The sequence below is a fragment of the Uloborus diversus genome, chromosome 8, assembly GCF_026930045.1.
Source record: "Uloborus diversus isolate 005 chromosome 8, Udiv.v.3.1, whole genome shotgun sequence".
Classification (NCBI taxonomy): domain Eukaryota; kingdom Metazoa; phylum Arthropoda; class Arachnida; order Araneae; family Uloboridae; genus Uloborus; species Uloborus diversus.
The window spans coordinates 24282734-24303885 of NC_072738.1; the positions used below are offsets into that span (position 1 = coordinate 24282734).

Consider the following 21152-nt stretch of genomic DNA (forward strand, 5'->3'; position numbering starts at 1 on the left):
TAGTTTTCATTAAATGCATTCTCCTTTAATACAGTAAGTGTTCCCGTGGATTAAAAAAATGTTACGTTATTATGCAGGACATTGAAGTAACTTGCATCTGATTTTAAATATGCCAACTAAGAATTTTTTTATGAAAGGAAAATATCTGAAAGTAATGTTTTTGATTCTAAACATCAATGGTATACTAAATTATCATACATTATAAAGAAAAAAAAAAATCTGACATTTTTCAAGGTAAAATATTAATAGTTTAAAAAAATAGTGAAAGTGCCTGATATTGAAATATGAATTTGGCTGTTCTGCTCGGAATTAAAACATTACGTTAATGAAAATCAAACTTCTGGTAAAATATTTAACTATAGTGTTAAAACACTTCACTCATTTTTCAGTCACGGTGTATGAAATCCTCATTCATTCATTCATTCTTAAATTCTTTATTTTACACAGACTTGTATAAAAAAAAAATTCTATTTCTATAATGTGCAAATTCTTATTTATTGTATAATATTTTGGTAACTTGTAGATAGAAGTTGAAACCTTTTAGTATTCCTATGCATTCAGTGATTCACTCCCTGTGATATGCCTAGCTTCACAATCTGCTAAAAGAATTGCTGTATGTAGATGAGATATTGTAAATAAAATGAATTAAGCAAATTTCTATATTTTTTTCTTTACTTTTCGAAGTTAATACAAACTCCAGGAGCTGTGCTGCAAACCTAACCTGATTTGGAAATTACCCCCCCCCCCCCCCTCCCTCCACAAATGACGTTTATTAAATAGAGACAATACAAACAGGATATCAGATGAAAAAAAATTCTATTTTGCCTGAAATTTGACTCCAAAGTTTGAGTATCTGGGTACTAACATAAAATTTGTTTGCAAGATAAGTGTAACCACTTATTTCTGATATTTGTTAATTGTAAAACATTGCTTTATGATTGCTTCAACTTTTCAAAATGAAAGTTACATCATTACAATTTACAGAACATTAAATTAATATGAATGAAGACAAGATAAAGAAAAAAATATTTGAATTTTTTTTTGAGTGGGATATGTTCAATGTGAATTTAAAATATGCCGACTTTCTTGACATATGAAATAGTTTTCCATATTTTTGAGGCTTGTAATGTCAAAAAGCCAACCCTGAGCAATAAATCAAGGGTTGCGAATTTCATAAATTCAATTAAGAAAGAAAAATAAATGCATTTTAGTCATCAGAGAATTAAATTTTATTTTCTTGTATTAGCTACATATAATCATTTTATAGATATACACTGAGTAAGCTTAAATAATTTGCTATCCTTTGCAATGCTACCTGAGTGATAAAAATTTCTATCTAAAATTTAGGAGAATAAGATGCTTACAAGTTGAAGGAAACCTGAATTGAATAGCAATAAAAGCAAACTTAGTATCACATATAACTTCTAATAAAACATTGATCATTTCTAGTATGCATGACTTCCTAAAACAGAAAAAGAGTTACTTTTTTCCCAGAAAAAAAAATTTAAAAGTACAAATCAACACATTTAGGTGTTTTATAATGAAATATGTTTCACAAAATGAAAAAGAACAACATTAAAAAAATGCCAATTGAATAACATTTTCAAAAGCCATCAGTAACATTAAATGCAGTTAAACATGTGTAAGATTTAAAAAAATGCATTTTAACAATTTTGATCATTTAATATTTTGATAATAATATAAAAACATAACGATGTAAAACAAAATTTATTAACTGTTAAGTGCATAAAAAAATTCAAAATATTCAACTGTTTTTTGATTAATAAAACAAATTTCCAGTAACAAAATTTCACACATAATTCAAAGTTCCTCAAACATGCTCGATTGAGTTTTACTTATGAATTTTTTTAGACTATTTATTGTAAAAACTTATCTTGTTTAGCATCGATTTCATATTCTAGTAAAAATGCTTAAATGCAAATTCAGTAAGCTTCACAATTGAAACACAGTTACATTTTGACGGGTGATCAGGTCAAATGAGTTTAAAATCCTCCCTTCCTAACATAAAATTGAAATAAATTGAAAAAACAAGTATAAAACTTCAAAAGTAAGTAGTAGTCATAGTACACAATACATATTTGAAGAACTTTTAATGAAAGCAATATTAGTGTGCCTTAAATGTTCAAATTAAAAAAAAAAAAAAAGTATAGTTAAAATACTAAAAACTTATACTTAACATGAAGTGTAATCAAACTAATTAAAAAAGTTAAGTTACATCTGACTGTACACCTTAAATATTTAGTCAACTAGAGTCTTTGATATTTTACATTGAACACTAAAAAATAAAAATTCTTTATGCAAAAAGAGAAATTGTGCTATTTAATCACAGACAATATACCACATGCATGAAATAATGAAAAACAAAGGACAAACTTTCATACAAACAACTCAACATATTCACAGTAAATCTTTTGTACAATAAAGAAATTTCATACAGTAACATGCTTACTAAACAATAAAAAAATGCTACTAACAGTAGAATATTTGAACAACTGTTTATAAATGCAATATAAGGCATCAAAATATACACATTTTAAATATCCTATTTGAAATCCAGAGTATACATCAACAGATTTTAAACTATAATGGACAATATACATTTTTATAAGATAATTATATATATCTTTGAAAACAAAATCATAAACATTTGGTTCCTTTACATTTTTCAAAAATATGAACACACTAAACACAACCATTTTTTTTTTTTTTTAAATTTCACATAACAAATGGGCAGGTTGTCAAACATAAGAAATTGTGGCAGTATTTTATAGAACAAGGCAAATAGCATTCTCTTAATGTTAAACATAAGCAACATTTCACTTTAAAATTGAACTGTGAATGTGCATATATAAATAATTTATCACTATTTTATTTATTTATTTCCATTTTAATAAAAAATAGGAAAGTAAAAGTTTTCCAGGAAGCTAAACTAATTATTTCAACAGTAGCGGTAGCTCTATTTTTAAATATCTTAAGAGAAAAAAATGGATGAATTTATATAACTACTATTGCAATTGTTTTTATATAACGCTGAATAATAAACAGTATAATACTGTGATTAATAAACACAGTAAATTTGAATACAAATGAGATCATACTAAAATAGTGAAAAATAGCAACAAGTATAACTAATAAATATATATTTTTTAAAACTCAAACAAAATTTTACCTTTGCATTTTAATACTTAGAAATGTACATTAATAATGTCAATTTGCTAATTTTTTAGAGATGGGTGAACTTGTAACTACCTGTTTTTTTCTTTCTTTCTTTTTTTTTTTTTGACACCTCTCATCCATTTTACATATAACTTTGGGACTGCACAGCCACAAGATGTTTAATATTGATAAGATCTTATTACACAAAAATAGACGCACATGAATGGGTTTACAATAATAAAATTCATTTATTCGTTTCATTTTGACTACTAAAGACAAAAAAAAAAAAAAAAAAAACTAAAAATTTAAATTGTTTAGGTATTTGCCTTGAAAACCCAAATGAAAATAAGTCTGTAAAAAGGAAAGAAAATGAAATTGATCTTAAAAACTCTTACGCTATCAAAGCTGAATATTATTGCTAGGTGAAATTTAATGGGATCTACTTAAAAAAATTTCTTATTTTATTATAAAAGCACAAGATGTAAAACCTGAGGTAGTTCCAAAGATGCAATTGTATTTTGTCAACCAAAATAATTTCCTTTTCACTTATTTAAGATCATTTTTTGTAGTGGTACTATGCAACTTATTTATCACCTAACTCGGTTAGAAGTAGTTTGATCAAGAAGGAAATATTTTTAAGCATTTCTGTAAAAAAAATATTTGAGTCTTGGAAAATTACTAGATTGTTTAACGTTATATGATTAAATTGGATTGGTTTCAGAGCCTCAAAAGCTGAAATTGTTGGCAGTCAAGATGTTGGCAGCAAAAATATCAATCATAAAAGAGGATATATATATTGGAGTGCAGCAATAGTTGGAAGCTCTCAAGTTCTTACTGTAGTGAAGGATGAAAAGCCAACTGGCCAATTCTTTTTTTAAATCTGGCAGCAATAATTAAAATCTTTTCTTAAGCAATTTTCACCCATCTCTAATTTTTCAGTTACGAATAATAAATAATCTGTTATACACAGCCATATTCATACCACACTGAATTCTCGAGCGCCTTTTCTTTGGGAGTATTCCTGGAACTCTGGTCACAGCTCTTGTCTGATTTAGTCCTAGAAAATTTGGAAGCCTCAGTAGTATCAATGTTGCTGTTGGTGTCTGAGTACCCAGACAGGGGTCGAGGTGTTTTGTTGCTCTGAGAGATGTCGTTGGGGGAAGTGACGAATGGCAGTGGCTGGAATGAGTTGTCAGCATTGCGATGACGTCCGATGTTGTAAGGTGAGATCTGTTGAGAGGAAGCACTTCTGGAAAAGATTTGGCCAGGATTGTTCGTCCCTTCTGGTTTGGTCAAGTTAGTGATGAAGTTCAAGGTCATGTTGTTCTCTAAAGTGGTGTGCTGAAGTCCTAGGTCGTTGAGATCAGGTGAAGACTGGAAACAAAATATGGACAGCTTGAGTCAAGTTTTCATGTAAAGAACAATATACAGTATAACCACGATTTAACGATTATCAAGGGATTGGAAAAAGTTGTCACTAAATTAATTATATTGTTAAATCGAGGAGCATAGACATTCAACGCAGTCAAATCCAGACCAGTGGAACGTCTCATTAAATTGAGGAAATCGTTAAATCAGGTATTGTCAAATCAAAGTTACACTTAATTATCATGTCTGCTTAAAACAAATACCAAAAATAAATAAATAAATAAAATTAACTGTATAAAAAGGGAGCTTTTTATTGTTATTGCAAAAAGCATGCATGATTCAATAATATAATCATTCTGCAGTATACAGGGTTGCTAACTGCTTCGCATTTTGTGGAGTTGCTCCGTGAAAATGGTCAACTTCCGAGGCTCTGCAAAGAAGTTCCTTTGCTCCGCATTTCCTGGGCAAAAGTTTTGAAGCTTACATTTTGCTATTTATCATAACGAACATGTAAATACGAGAAGTTAAAGATGCTCATACTCAAAGATTGAAAAAGTGTTTAAAGCTGTTTTAAAAATAATTATTTTCAAACTCAAGCTTAAAATGATTTAATAAAGCTATAATACAATTTTAGATATGTGATTTTAGTTATTTTTAAACAAAATACCAAACTGCTCCGCAAAATTTTAAATTTCTCCTCAAAATAACCACAGATGCTCCTCAAATCGTTTCTCCAAGGTCGGCTACCCTGCATTATACATTGTTAAAGTATTTTTTACAGCATCTTTTCAAAAATTTTTTAGCATTTTACATTTACTTGTGCATGAACTTCAGCTCACATCAAAATCAAGTTTAGGAAAAAGCAACTTTTCAATCCAACACAAAAGTTTTATTTTCAAAACAGATGGAAAATTATGCAGTTTACTTAAAATTGAGTATGATCTGATAAATAAGAAATCAAAAATTCCAAATTAACTAAAATTAACAGTAAAACACTTTTTAAAAAAAATAAAAATAAAGGTCTTTTTTTTTGGGGGGGGGGGGGAGGCTAGAATAAGTACTTTTCCACTCTCAAAATATTTCAAACATTTACAGGGTGCAAAAGGATTGAAATCTCAAACACAGCATGCAATTTGAAGCGAAGCAATGATTTGTTATTGGCATGTTTCTAAACATATACTTTAATTTATGCCTGTTAGACATTATAAAAATTCAATAAATGTACAGGAGTTACACAGAAAAATTTAAGAAAACTGTTTCAACATTAGAAAATTTGATTGAAAGTCAGAACATGTTTTATAAAAGTAGATTTTTTTTCTTTCCTTAAAAAGTCAAAAAAAAAAAAGGGGGGGGGGGAGGGGAATCCCCAATCCTGTATGCTAAAAATAAAACTATGCCGCAGAGCAACTCACATCATGTTTGTTTGAAGGCAGTAGAGTACTTTGGTCATTCCCATCTTTCTGCACAGCTAAGCCAACATCTCTAACTGGAATGTGATCCTCTTGGCAGGAATCCTCCAAATTCAAAATCAGGCTTCCTAAATAAATAGAATATTTGGATGAAGATTGATTACGAAACATTTCAAACATGATCAATAATTTTGGGCAGGCCCAATATTTAAGGGGTTAGGTAATTTAGGTCAAGGGGTACATTGCCCTCCACTAAGTGTTAAATATGCTGAATTAAACCTTAAGGTTACATGGCTCTTATTGCATTTACTATAGTTTTCTTGACAACGGCTGAAAGGAACTGCAATAAATTATACAGCTTAACAAATGAAACAGCTATTTTTTGATGTTAGAGGAATAATGCAATTTATTTTTCATATTAATTCAAAATTGCCACTCTCTGCGGCCAAAAAACATTTTCAAGCCTTCTTTATTAAGCCTTTTCAAAAAATCTATTACAAAACTTCGGACACAATAAAACATTACATGCAGAAAAATGCTTTAAATGGCTAGACCATAAATATACAGTAGTACCTCCTTTAAGGGACACCTCAATGGGACTGGTCCCAGTCCCATTGAATAAGGACCTCCATGTTTTTGCCTCTCATTAAGGAACAGTCACAGAGAAAAAATATTATAGATGCATTATAAATAAGAATTTATTCGAATTCCAGGTCCCTTTTTTATTCAAAAATTAACTGGTAAAAATTTGACTTGACATTTACATAAATATTAAATACTAGCAGTACCCACACAGCGATGCTCGTGCGAAAAATTTAATGGAAGTCTGTTGAATAAAAAAAATTGACGCCCCCCCCTGATGTAAAATGATCATTTTTCTTTGTATAAAATGCGTACACACCTTTTCAAAGAATTAAATTTCAAAGAATTAATAGTTAAATCATTCAACGAATTCTTTAGAATTAAATGTAAAAGCGCATACAAATACAACTTCCATCCCCTCCTGCTTTTACTACGATGCACTGGTTTCTTTTCATTAGTAATTTCGAAGATGTTTCGATAACTGGGGTTTGGCGCTATCTACAATTATGGTCTATAATTGTTCGCTTCTGTCACTATCAGCAAGGCCATGGCCGAAGTACATTAGCCTTGGTCTTTGGCGTCCACAAATTTGGCAACAATTGGGAAAATTGCTAAGACTTCTAGTTTTCAAACTCTTCCCGTAATTTCTACATTGTCTGGGGGAATTACCATAAAGTAGATCGCAAAATATGCAGAATTGGCGAAAACATTTCCCCATTGTTTACAATTCCTTGGCGCCAAGTTTGTGGACCTTTAAGAAGTTAAAAAGAAGTGAAGCTAAAAGACATAACCATGGCAATGCGAAACAAAACATCAGTAATTTTAATGGAGATTAGATTTATTCGAACTTTATTTTTAACGACTTGTAACTTTTTTTCCTTTGGAGATAGGTTATTTTTCCGACCATAGGTCGAGATATTTCTGGAGTAAAAAATGTCGCTTTTTCCAACGGTGTCAAAAAGAAAACTGTGGGACAATTCCTTCACTTTTTATTGATATATTTAATGAAGAAAGTAGTGCCTAAATTTCAGCTAAGCCTTAAAAAGTTCGAGCTAAAAACGCAAATTACTCCTGCCGTAATTAAGTTAGAGCATTGAAATAAATCGTTTAGAACGCAGAAAATTCTATTCTTTTTAACGATATATAATATTAATATGCGCAAGTAATTTTTCACCCCTTTAATAGCCAATAATAGGCAATTTACGTGAAATTTGGGCCTAAATTTGAATAAAAAAGAGCTATTCATCGGATTTTTTAGAATTATAGCCTATGTTACTCAGTAAGAAAGCACCTTTCATATAGTGAAGGAATTTTTCAAATAGGTGCAGTGGTTCCGGAGATTACCTCGAACATATAAACACACAAAAATCAGCCCTCTCTCTTTATAATATTAGTAAAGATGTACTCTACAATTTTTGCTGAGACCTCTACATTCATGCTCTTCCCTCTCATCAATTTCTTCATAGAAGTTGAGTCCCGACAGATAGTATGTCGTCCATGAGTAACTTTGCATAGTACACTTGAAATATGAACAGTTTTTTGCATTGTAAACTATATGAAATCAAACAAATCCATGTAGCACAAAAATTCAAACTGGTAACTAGTGAAAATCAGTTATAAAACTTTGATACTACGAAAGTTTTGAGACAATTTTATTTTTTTATTTCAAGTTGGAATAATTCTGAATTTCATTTAGTAACTCTGAAACATTTTCAATATTTAATCTTAAATGTTATTAGTTTACATTTATTATGAAATTATACTGAGTTTAGTACACGGTATGTAGCAATTCATCTACCTCTGAATAAGGGACAAGTTGTCCGGTCCCCTTAGTGTCCCTTATTCAGAGGTTCTACTGTATTTTCAAGAGACTAGAAGTATAAAAGAAGTAGAAGCTTTGTTTTTGCAAGATCATTTTTTAAAACAATGCAAAGTGTTAAAAGTGATTCTTTGAAAAAAAAATTAATTAATTCATACTATTTAGCATACATATTTTTAAGTGTCTCACATCAATCAATAATTTTAATCTGCTAGGAATATTCTGGCACTATTTTTAATTATTTTTATGGTACAACATATGTATCTTCCTAATCATTTTTTAAGCACAAATTTACAAGAAAAATCACAAATAGCAAATATTTTACATCATTGTGAAATCTAATGTTGCTCAACCACTAAATTCCCCCTTCAAGAATTTTCTGGACCTCAAACTGGGAAACAAAATTTTAGACTTTTTAAGGATTATAACAGTTAAGCAATTAATGAAACAAAATTCTTAGTTTTTTCTTTTTTTTTTTTTTTTTGACTAATATAGAATGCCAAATAAAAAGTTAGAAGTAGGAAAATTACTACTTCAACAGGGTTGAGTCATTTGAAATAGTTTACTCAAAGCATCTGTTAGTTGCAATGGAGAGGGAAGCTTTAAAAGGGCTTTTAGTCTTCTTTAAGAATCAATAAATTGACTAAGATGAGTCCAGCTAGGCAAACTGTAGCTGGCCATCAAGTTAGTACTTAGGGGCCATTCATTAATTATGTAAGGATGATTTTTGTAATTTTTGACCCTCCCCCATTATAAGGGTACATAAGACCTTTCAAACTCCTCCCCCCTATTCTTACGTAAGATTCCATTTCGTTTTTCAAAATAATAAAATGTTATAAAAAGATCAGTAAACCAAAACTTAAAGTTTGACGTAAATCAAACATTTTTATTTTTCAAATATATGATGTGATGTGATACTAATTAAAAATAAAACATACTATGCATAGTGCGATACTTTTATCATATTTTACACTATTCATTCTTGGTTATATAAGTAAAAAACAGCTCATACTAATATGTTTTTAAATTTCAGACGCAAATGAAGTATCTTTTCAGCCAAACCATTTGATTGCGCAATTTCTATAAAATAGCGAATTGAAAAATATTATGTAAGAACGGGTTTGACACTGCCCCCCACCCCAAAGTAAGCATATGTAGATGTTTTTCTAACCCCCCTCCCCTTTGGGGGACCTTTACATAATTAGCGAATGGCCCCTTATATTAATAACCATAAACAATTTGTAATATGTAATGCAGTTATTGCACTATTTCGAGACGGGTTTCAAAACATCAGAGAGGGTCAAAAATGCATTATGTGCATTAAAAAGGTGGGACAGTTTGAATTGCATTATTCTCCTTCAAGTTAAACATATAAATAAACCAAAAATGCTCTTTTCTTGAATAGTAGAAGGTAATAAAAGCTTATCTTCATCACATTTATATAGCCAGAATTTCCTTTGACAGGCTTTAATTTTCAATTAATCCAACAAAAATGGAAAGTTTTTCAAATCATGCTAAACACAGTTCAGATTTTTTCCCCCTTCAGAGGCTTTTATAAAAAATAAATAAATATATATATATATATAAATAAATAAAGTAAAGTAATAACAACAACAATAATAATAGTTTATCAAAAAATAAAGAAATGCAAAAAAAAAAAAAAAAGATATGCTCCTTTGTTTTCTAGTTATTTGTTGATCATAAGAATTCTTAGAATTTAATAGCAACATAAGAACAAAAGTATGCAAATTTGGTCCTTGTCTTTGAGATTGGTTTGTCCTTGCAATCAAGATTTTTTGTTTTCACATTTGTGATTAGTGTTAATTGCTGTTTCTATCTCTTCTCCTCAATTCCCAATGTCAATTAAAGTTGAGGGGGAGGGGGGAAGGTAATAAATCATGCACTGCCCTCATTTGACGTTAGTATTTATGGCAATAAGGACAAAACCAAAAGTTGGAAAAAAAAAATAAATGAAATTATCACAGACTTGAAAATAAATATTGTATACATTTTAGGCATTAATTTTGAATCAATGAGGTAAGTAGAAAAAGAGGACATAATAACAATAATAACATAATAAATTCAACACATTAAAAGCATCATTATTTGGTGCAACAAAGACAAATAAATAATGAACTACCTCTGTTTTTGTGAGGCCACCCCAATGATTTGTTGGATCTACGCAGACTACAGTATAAGCTTGAATCGGTTGAATTGTCAGAATGTGAGCTCAAATGGTCATTGTGTTTTGAATTCTAAAATGAAACAATACATAAAATAACTTAATGTGTTACAAGATTTCTTTAAAATGATGCAGTTCAAAAAATATTTACAGCATTGAAATAAAAGAAATTTTAATGACTGTTTTAAACTTAAATTAATATTTAAATAAAAGATGACGACCCAAATTATAAGTTACATGGTTCATTAATTTTATGATTTTGTATAAGGAAATAGATTCGGCTTCTGGCTGAATGTTATCACTATTATTTTTAATCATAGGAGCATTCCCAATTCCGCGTAGGATGGTTATATGTGTGGGGAGGATAGTTTTAGAGAAAGCAGTCCATTGGTTGAACTTTGAGCTCTTTCTGGAGAAGACTATGATTTCATCATTTCAATTTCACATAGCCAGCAGCGTCTTGTATTTCGAATCATTTGATACTTTGATTTTTCTTCAGAACTAGTGTACTCTCAAGGTGTATTGATGTCCAAATGGATGAATATTTACTAAATAAAAGAAAAGTTGAGGATTCTGCATCACAAAATGCAGAAAATATTATTAGCACACCTATAAACTCCTTGTTAAGTTAAATTAATAAATTACATATTGGTTGAAGATTTATATGGGGTATGAAAGTTTTTATGCATAAAAATTATCCTCCTAAAAAGAATATTAATCATAGCTAAAATTTTTCAATTGCTATGAAGAGTAACAATACTCAGTTTTAATGGGGATTATGTCCCACTAATAAATGTTTTATTGAGGGAATGGGACTTGGGCCATTTTAAGAATCAAACATTGTGTTCTTTCGATGGTATGTATTATTCTTTACTATTATTACTAGAGGACCCGACAGACGTTGTTCTGTTCAAACTTTATAAATTGAAAAGTTAAAAAAATTCAATAAACTATCAAGTGTTTGAACCATTCTGTTGAAAAAAATAAGTAAAAAAAAATGCTTTAAGCTGCTTTGGTATCAGAATGCGTATATTTCAATTTGATTTATCTAATGCTCACTGAGCAGTTGTTTTTATTAACTATTATTTTTCTTGTACTTGACGGTTTGTTTCTTCAGCCATCATACTCAAAGGATAAAAAGCGTACTCAGATATTAAGGGTAAAAAACTAACTACCATCTAGAACAAACGGGAAATCCCGCTGCAAAATCCCCCATATGAAAAAAAATAAAACAATCGAAAGGATATCGTTTAGAAAAATTATAAAGGTAAAAACAGTTCTCTGAATAAGACAAAAATCACTCATCCCCCTCCCGATGTAAAATAAACACATTCTTCAACTAAAATGACTAAAAACTCTTTGAAAACGAAAAACAATTCTTTGCAATTTGAAATATTTCGCCAAATAAACAAAAATACAATAAATTACACTAACAGTAGCTTTAAAATGTAAACAAATGATCACGCAACTCTATTGTTTATAGCCAAAGTCGTCAAGCCACCACATAATTTGTTATCCAGTCGATCAGTGAGCGAAGCCAACTCCGACCGATTAGCGGTCCGATCTTTGGAACGAAAACTTTTAAAACTTCATATATTGCCTAATCTGTTCTTTCCACCAAAGATAAAGATCTTCCACTGCACTGAGATTTTGTGTGCAGAAGTACCCTGTTGCAATTTATCTGGTCGAAAATAAAATTTGTTTCGTCTTTAAATTCCATCATCTTTTCCTTTAATAATGTACTGATTAGTTAGATAATCCTTAAAGTATTAATGAAATTGGTGCCAAAACTCAGATGGATTTGAGCCGAGAATCAAAAGTTGCTAGGTACGGTACTTTCTGATCATTTAATTTAGGAAAACCTAAAGCACCGATCCAGTCACATAGTTCAACTACGACGACAAAACACACGTTTTGCGTGAACCTTCCAATACTTTACTTTAAAATATATCACGGGGCCTAAAATCGTTGCTTTCAAGAGAGAGAAATGAAGGCTTCACTCTCTCTCTCTACGTTTTATCTATTCTCAATTGACATTCAAAAAGCAGAGCTGGATTTCTTATTGTCCTTTGGCAACGGGTTAAATATTTATTTCAATTCTCACTCAACAATAGGTTAAAATAAATATTAATCATTTGGGAGATAACACCATCCAATGTTTAAATTAATTAATTAACAAAAATGTTTCCGATTCGATCCATCGCGGTTCGAAACCATGCTTGCCACAATTTAATTACACACAAAAAAATTGATCAAAATCAGTTCAGCCGTTTAAAAGGATTATAGTGACAAACGTCCGCACAGAAGATTTTTATATATTAAGATTTCAAATTTTAAAAATGTATATTAAGTGCTTCATTTGTTGAGAAACCTTAGATGAAAATTGAAATTCAAGTATCAACTTCAAAAAGAAACACATTAAGGCATGTAAGAAGATATGCAAACATATTCATTCCCCAAAAGCCATCCACCATTTTGCTAAAGCTTTTTTCCCCATTTTAACTTTTTTGCTAAAGAACTTCTGAACTCAGCTTCAACCCTGAGTTTTATATTTTAAAACTTTTCTTAGAACAAGTGAAAAGCCATTAAAATTTTCTAAACCACACAGACAACATGAAGAAAACATAAGAGAATTTCATTTTGCTGAATAAAATTAACTTTATTGAAGCAAATTTGTTTGTTAAAAATTAGAACACTTTAAAAACAAGCTCACACTCCTGTTCTTTTAAAACATTAAAAATTTTATTGTTTTTTGAATTAACTTTTTTTTGAATTAAAAATGGTTGCATATGTCCTAAAATTTTCAAAATATAATTTTTTTAAAAATACTAATATTTTTTTCAGATATCACATAAAAGCAATATTAATAATACTTTACCCGTAGAAAAGCTGAACGTGTTCTTCGCATCCGCATGGAGCCACCTGATGTTGTTTTCCTATGAAATTCATTAAGCATTAACAACAGTAGGATAGTTTTTTTTTACAGTCTTAGTTGGAAAACTCAAAATTGTGTTAATACATGTGATTCACAGTATTTTGTTTAAATCTAACTTAAACCAAACACTTCTTTAATATATTCTATTATGAGAAACAATGAAAGATATTATAAATAATTTTAAATAACGTTTACTACAAATATTACAAGATACGCATTACAGTAACACATGATCAAAACCTATGAAACTTTCACAGAAAAATTAACTTCATTTAAATACATTCAAATATGGTTGTCATGTCATTAAAAGCAAAAAAAAAAAAAAAAAAAAAACCATTCATACTGAAACAGTCATCATTCAAAAAAAAAAAAAAAACATACCGTTTAGGGGATTTCTGCAATTTTGAACAGTGGTCAAGAATTTTCTGTTCTAATTTTTCTTTCTGTTGACACAATTCTCGCAGTTTCTCTCGGCTGGAAGAGTTTAATTGTTGGCTTCAATATTTACAGTAATAGTGTTACTTATAACTCAGTAGTAGTTAAATTTTGTTGTGTTTACAGTTAGACATGTTATAGGTTTAGGTTTTGAAAATGTTTTCTTATTTACTGCACTTAAACTACACTATGCCATGCAATAATTTTGCATTTCTTTCATGTATTTTCCAATCAGTGCAAAAGAATATTTATGATATTGATACATTACATTTACATATTCATGACACATATAAATTACATTTTGATGTTTATGATATTGACACAATAGGTTTAGATATTTACAAGATGTGACATTTTCATTTTTTGGCTAGCTATCTTAATCTCTAGATAATGAAAGAAAGTATATTGATAAGCAGGGCTGGATTTGGAAGTGTGGCAATGAAGGAGTGGAGGCCCCTTATCAGGGTTCGAAAAGATCATCATATTTTCGAAAATATCCGATACTTTGATATATATCCGAATATTTTGATATATATGTATATATCCGATATTTTCGACCCTTGAAAGTTAGGATATTTTGTAAAAAATTTATTGTGGGGGTCCCTTTGCTGTGGAGGCCCAGGGGCATCACACATCACATCACACCCGAGGGTCCCTTGTTCATATCACAGTAGTGAATTGCCCAGATTAGGGACCCTCAGGAAGTTACAACGTTTTTTATTTAACTCCAAAGTAACAGAATAGAGAATTTAGAAAACAGTAACAAAATACGAAATACAAATAACATAATACAGAATACAAATAACAGAATATAGAATTTTGAACATTTTAAAATTTTAACATAAAATATAAAATACAATAAATATAACATAAATAACAAGTTGTTAATACATTATGAAATGAATACCAGGAAGAAGGGCCTACGTGGTACTTTGGAATAGAAATCCTTCTGAAGACAATAATTTGTAAATTTCATTCATTCTCCGCGTGCTGTGTGGGTGAGTGATTGCTTGTCTAATCTTTGTTGTTTCGATATATTTGTGGGACAACGTAAATGCAGGCGATCTGTCAGTGTACAATCGAATAAATAATGATATGCATCACCCACCCCACCACACCCGCAGAGTGGTGATTCTACGAGGCCCCGGGGCAGTAGCCCCGCCTGCCCTCTCTTAAATCCGGCCCTGCCAATAATCTTGTTAACAATAGTTGTGGCAAAGCTAACTTCGTAGCATACTGAGTGCTGTGATCAGAGCTTTTGTAACCTTCTCAATGCTGTCAAGTTAGCTTTGCCCTAACTGTAGTGAGTATAACAATTTTATTAGATTTGAGCTCTAGTACCTTGTTCTTTCAGCAGACTAATACAGTTGAGCTAAGTTTTAAAAATTAAAGTAAGAAAGACATACTTACAAACTGTTTTCCTCCTTGCGAAATTGGCCATGTTCAGAAACAACTTGATACAAAAGCTCATGGTACTGCCCTAATAATACTGATACATTAGACATAAGGGATTGCTGCTCTTCTTCTAACAGTGAATTTTTCTGTGACAATAACTGCAATAAATCAATAGGTAATTAAATATTTTAAGAAACTTCATGATTCTAGAACTAGAAAGTTTATTCATACTCAATAAGAAAATTTTATCAATTCAATCAAAAGTGGCATAGAATTATTTTTTACTAGAATCACTGAAAACAAAAGATTTTGATGAAATATTAACCGTAAGAGATGCAAGAGTGCTATTGAATTACTTCAATATAGCAAGATTTTTGATTTATGCATTCCATTATAAAAAGGATACTGGTGGAAATCAACCAGAAATTACTTAGGGACAAGAAGAATCAATAAACAAAATAGCAGAAGTTAAAAAAAAAAAAAAAAAAAAAAAACTTTTGGCCCAATAATTATAACATGAGCTTTTATGTATGGAAATAGGAGAGAGGGAGAGAATGAGGGATTTTGATAAATTTTCAAAATACAGTAGAGTCTCTAAAATCTAAGGGGCTGACGCCACTTCGGATTACTGAAAACTCGGATTATCCGGAAAATTTTTATCCATTACAATTTTACTCTATTTGGACTACAAAAGGGCATACATATCTTTCAGTTCCCAGTCCAAAGTATAGGGAATATTGTAAGGATGAAACGATTTCAGCTAGATTTCTATTTTAATAACCGATAACTTTATTTTCAAAAGTGATCCATAATGTCTACTAAACATGTGAGCAACTAAAAAGTCTAATTAGTCTACCCCCGAGTTCATTTCGATTAGTTTTCTTGAATTATTTTGACTCTAGTCCAGTTACAATTTCACGTCTCTTGAATAGTGCAGGCTGTTGACACAGCCCTTGCAATGGTTCTTTATGACTTTATTGTATAAGCAGTTAAAAATGTTTTATAATAAATAAAAGCCATTAATTTGTTGATAACAGAAATCATCTTTAGCTATTAAAAATGTTTGTTACTTAATCTGCGTACAAGGAAGGACCTAATGTAATTTATACATCAGATTGTTTTCTTTTACTCTAAAAATGTGAATGGAACTAAAGTGTAAAGAAAATGTGTAAGAAACACAGTTACTAAATTTTTTGCAGCCTTTTTCTTTTGAAACATCAAGAAAGGGAATATACCAAACTATGTGTTGTTCCAAAACGTATTTGCTCCATAAAAAAAGGGGGGGAAGGAGGGCAAAGCAAGGGAAACAATCAAACTTTTTCACAGCTTAGAATAAGCGGAGCCTTGGACTTTTGAGACTTCACTCAACTGATTTTCAAGACTTCACTGTACTGAAAATCCATAAAATGGCACAAAATTATTAAATATCATTACTTTAATTAATTATTATATCTGTTTATTAAGTTGATGTTTTATGATCCAAACTGTTCCAATAACGATGAATATAAATATTCATCCATTCTTTATAGCCCAGTGGTTGGGTAGTTGAATACGGAAGTAATTGGTGGAAAGCTGGAAATTGTTTTAATTTATGCCGTATGGGTCTGTAATGACCATACTAAGTTTTCCCCCTTCTACTAAGTGAGCTTTCGCCACAGCGTCCAAATTAGTGCCAAAAAACACCTGTTTTTTCATTAGTGTTACAATATCTCAAAAATGGCTCTTAAAACGACCAAAAATGCATACAGGTTTCTTGTAGAGCACAAAATACTGAACAAAATGAGTACCTACAACCTGCATTTTTGTTAAATATTAAGCTCACAACTCTATTTCAAAAATTGGCTTAAATTACTAATTAAGCGCTTAAAGCCAGAACGCACCTCGTTCCTACGCTCCCTAACGTAAAAAAATGGCAGGAAAACTTTATTATGTTCATTATTGTAATAGAAATATATCGTAGGTGGAATAAAAGTATGAATGAGAAGGAAGGAAGTTGAAAGTACGGAGGGAGGGGGGGAAACGCGTATCCAGGTTAATTATGCTAACCCCTTCCCACTCCCACCGGCTCTCCCTTTCTCCACTGAAATACCTTCATTCCCTCCCTTCCGTCCACTCACCCCTTTCTTAGAGGTCGAATAAACCTTTTTATGCTGAAATTTCTCCCATTCGCTAAAAATTCCGGAGGGTGGTTTCTTACAATCGAAATTTTAATGCATTTCCAATGGGAAACTATTATACAATATATTTAACAACACAGCTTTTATATCTAAGTAATTCTTAAAAGTAATTCTTCTAAGAAATTAAAAATAGTATAAAAGAAAATAAGTTCAGAAATGCAAAATTCGCTTCTCAGAGTATGTATGATGAAATTATACTCGAAACAGTATTCATATATCACTCATAAAAAGTAATCTTCTTTTTATCTAACTATTGACGATAAATAAACAGTCAGACTTATTTCAATGAACACTCAATTTTTGCATTCTAGTAGTGCAAAATGAAATATTGATCAAATTAACACACAGATAAGAGTAATTAAAAAGGTACTAGACACGTAATTGTAGAAAATATATTTAATTACGAAAACGTGAGGTACAAAGGGCAACATTCCAGATTTCAAAACAGCTCTTATTTTCTTATGTTAAATAAAGAAAGTCATTAGATATTAAAAGTAAAATGCAATATATACATATGGGTCACCTAAAATGATACGTTGAGCATCGCTAAAACATTTGACAACATGTGAAAGTTTCACATTGTGTGGAATTGTGATAAAAACTACAATAATTTTCTAGCTTAATGAAATTTAACATAAACAATTTTGTTACACATAAAATAAACAGTTAAATGAACTTAATTTTTTTTCTTGACGCTGAAAGTGTGTTGCAAATGTCAGTGTCAGTTTGGTCATTGCCACTTTCATTATTTTGCAAATGATCATATCGCTTCTCCAATGAGTCAACTTCTTCTAAATTGTCCTCCAGTATATCAATTTCCGCTTCTAAGTTAGTTGAGTTTGAAGTGCCGTCATCATCCTCCGGAGAGTTGGTGCATGCGTGCCCTCTGCAGCTGTAGCATATTGCAGAGCAGTTGATGCCCGCTTTTCTACAGCTACACGCCAGAGTACAGCCTTTTTTGCACTTACACGAAATCGTGGAGAGCAATTCTAAAGGAGCTGGTTCTTTGCGGGTTGCCATATTTGTCTTGCAACCTTTTTTTCAATGCCTTTTTGCTTGGAATATGCCCTTTAAAATCTTTCAATATGTCTTTCAAGGAAAACTGGCATTCATCTTCATTTCCCTCCAAATGTCGGCAAACATGTTCAAAAGCAGCGGTGACCTCATCGACTGGAGGGCGGCCAGGAGCAGCACCAGTTGTAATTTTCAAAAAATTTTTGAAACACGAACTGTGATACCTGCTTCTACTTTCACAAGTTCACTTACAGGTGTGATTCGAAAGGTGACCTCTTCACTCCACTTATCACCTCTCTTCTGAGCAGCTTTTAAAACTTGATTCCTAAATTCTGTTGTTTCTACACGATGAACTTTTTCACGTCTGTTAACTGGTTTTTTCATTTCAAGTTGGAGGAATTCTTGTGATGCGTCCTTACCACAAAGTACACAGTGTGTTTTAAAGTCAAAGTTCTGTAAATCTGATCGCGTTATGCAAACTTTTACCTTTTCTTTTTCGGCAGCAATAATACTTTGGCTCCTGGTGTAGGATTTTTGGCATTTTATATGCACTTGCACCATTGTAAGCTCTTTGAATTTGATATGCTTTCCGTCTCTTCTTATATGGCTGCTTTCAACAAATTTTTGAATACCACGTTCTTTGACTTCAATCACATCACCTTCAGTGTATGATTTATCGCAAATCACGCACAAGTCAGCCATGTTCCTCTCAAAAAGTTCACTCACGCAAGCACAGAGTTAACTTGACTTCGAAATCAATACAGCAACTCAGTGGCATATCCACGGAGGAGGGGAGGGGGGGAGGAGGTCCTGGGTTAAATTCCTCCCCAGAACTTCGACACATTCATTTTTTTAAAATAAATTTTAAGTAACGGTATTTAATTTTGTTCGAATGGGATAGATTTCAACAGAACAGCTTCTGACACACACCATTACTGCCATAAGAGAGCAAGAATGGTCTGTACAAAACGCAAAGGACATTATGGTCACTAAGCACTTCCAACGCAGCAAAAATCATTTTTAGGGAAACCAGGTGTTATATCTGTTTTGTGATTCTTGATGAACTGCAGATGAACACTCTATGAGTTATTAAAAAGCAATTCCTACCTGTGTATAAGCCTGTGTTCTATATGAGATGTTTCGTCCTTGCCTCAAGCTAAAAAATAAATGTATAACCGGAAGTCGCTAATTCCCCTCAATGTTACCATTTCTAAGAAAAAATATTAATTCACTCTACAAGCCTGGCACACCAAATTTTCTGTTATCTCCACGCTTGCAGTCAAGTTCGTCGATAATTTAGGATCTGTTACCAATTATTCAGGATAAGATTTTCGATTGCATATTGCAGCTGGAAAGTTTACTAGAGTTTTATTTCATAATTGCACATTGCAAACATCGTTTTAAGAATAAACTAGATCGTATCTTCAGTTTTTGATTTCAGATGCATGAAATTTGATGAAATTTATTTCAGTTATTATATCACACAGCAAACTTATGTGGATTTTTCAAAATGATATAGCATGTAAGCAGGCAACAATGAACTTTCATTTTCAATATTAAGAATTTTGAATTCCTTCTTGCTAAATTATTTCGCAAGAACAGTTAAATATTCTGAGTTAAATATTCTGGCTATTATGTACATTAAAAAAAAAAAAAAGAACATTACTGTATCTGAATGATAGGTTTTAAATGATTTCGAGGAAAATCCACGAAGAATTTATAAAAGATTATAACAAACTTAACGGTAAATATGTCGTCCCCCGCATTTTTAGTTTTTTTTAAATGGTTATTGTGTCAAAACGAATCGTTAATTATTGAGAGGGTGATATAATTAAACAACTTCTTAGCCATAAAAGCTGTTTTTTTAAATATATTGTATAATAGTTTCCCATTGTAAATGCATTAAAACTTCGATTTTAAGAAACCACCCTCCGGAATTTTTAGCAAATGGGAGAAATATCAGCATAAAAAGGTTTATTCGGCCTCTAAGAAAGGGGTGAGTGGACGGAACGGAGGGAACGAAGGTATTTCAGTGGAGAAAGGGAGAGCCGGTGGGAGTGGGAAGGGGTTAGCATAATTAACCTGGATACGCGTTTCCCCCCCTCCCTCCTTACTTTCAACTTCCTTCCTTCTCATTCGTACCTTTATTCCACCTACGATATATTTCTATTACAATAATGAACATAATAAAGTTTTCCTGCCATTTTTTTACGTTAGGGAGCGTAGGAACGAGGTGCGTTCTGGCTTTAAGCGCTTAATTAGTAATTTAAGCCAATTTTTGAAATAGAGTTGTGAGCTTAATATTTAACAAAAATGCAGGTTGTAGGTACTCATTTTGTTCAGTATTTTGTGCTCTACAAGAAACCTGCATGTATTTTTGGTCGTTTTAAGAGCCATTTTTGAGATATTTTAACACTAATGAAAAAACAGGTGTTTTTTGGCACTAATTTGGACGCTGTGGCGAAAGCTCACTTAGTAGAAGGGGGAAAACTTAGTATGGTCATTACAGACCCATACGGCATAAATTAAAACAATTTCCAGCTTTCCACCAATTACTTCCGTATTCGACCTTTTTTCACTCCCCAACCACTGGCCTATTAGATTATCATTTTGGCACAAGAAGAATAAAAATTATAAAATTATAGAATACTATTACTGA

General features: G+C 31.2%; 1 protein-coding gene across 1 annotated transcript in view; it reads right to left on the reverse strand.

The window, feature by feature from the left end:
* Positions 1-1216: 1216 nt before the first annotated feature.
* Positions 1217-21152, reverse strand: part of LOC129227228 (girdin-like) — a 58396-nt gene continuing 38460 nt past the window's right edge. The window contains exons 26-31 of the mRNA XM_054861736.1: positions 15318-15460; positions 13854-13946; positions 13416-13473; positions 10496-10610; positions 5958-6082; positions 1217-4551 (exon numbers count right to left, since the gene is read on the reverse strand). Coding sequence (XP_054717711.1) covers positions 4138-4551; positions 5958-6082; positions 10496-10610; positions 13416-13473; positions 13854-13946; positions 15318-15460 — 948 coding nt within the window. The 3' untranslated portion in view covers positions 1217-4137. The remainder of the gene's footprint in view (positions 4552-5957; positions 6083-10495; positions 10611-13415; positions 13474-13853; positions 13947-15317; positions 15461-21152) is intronic.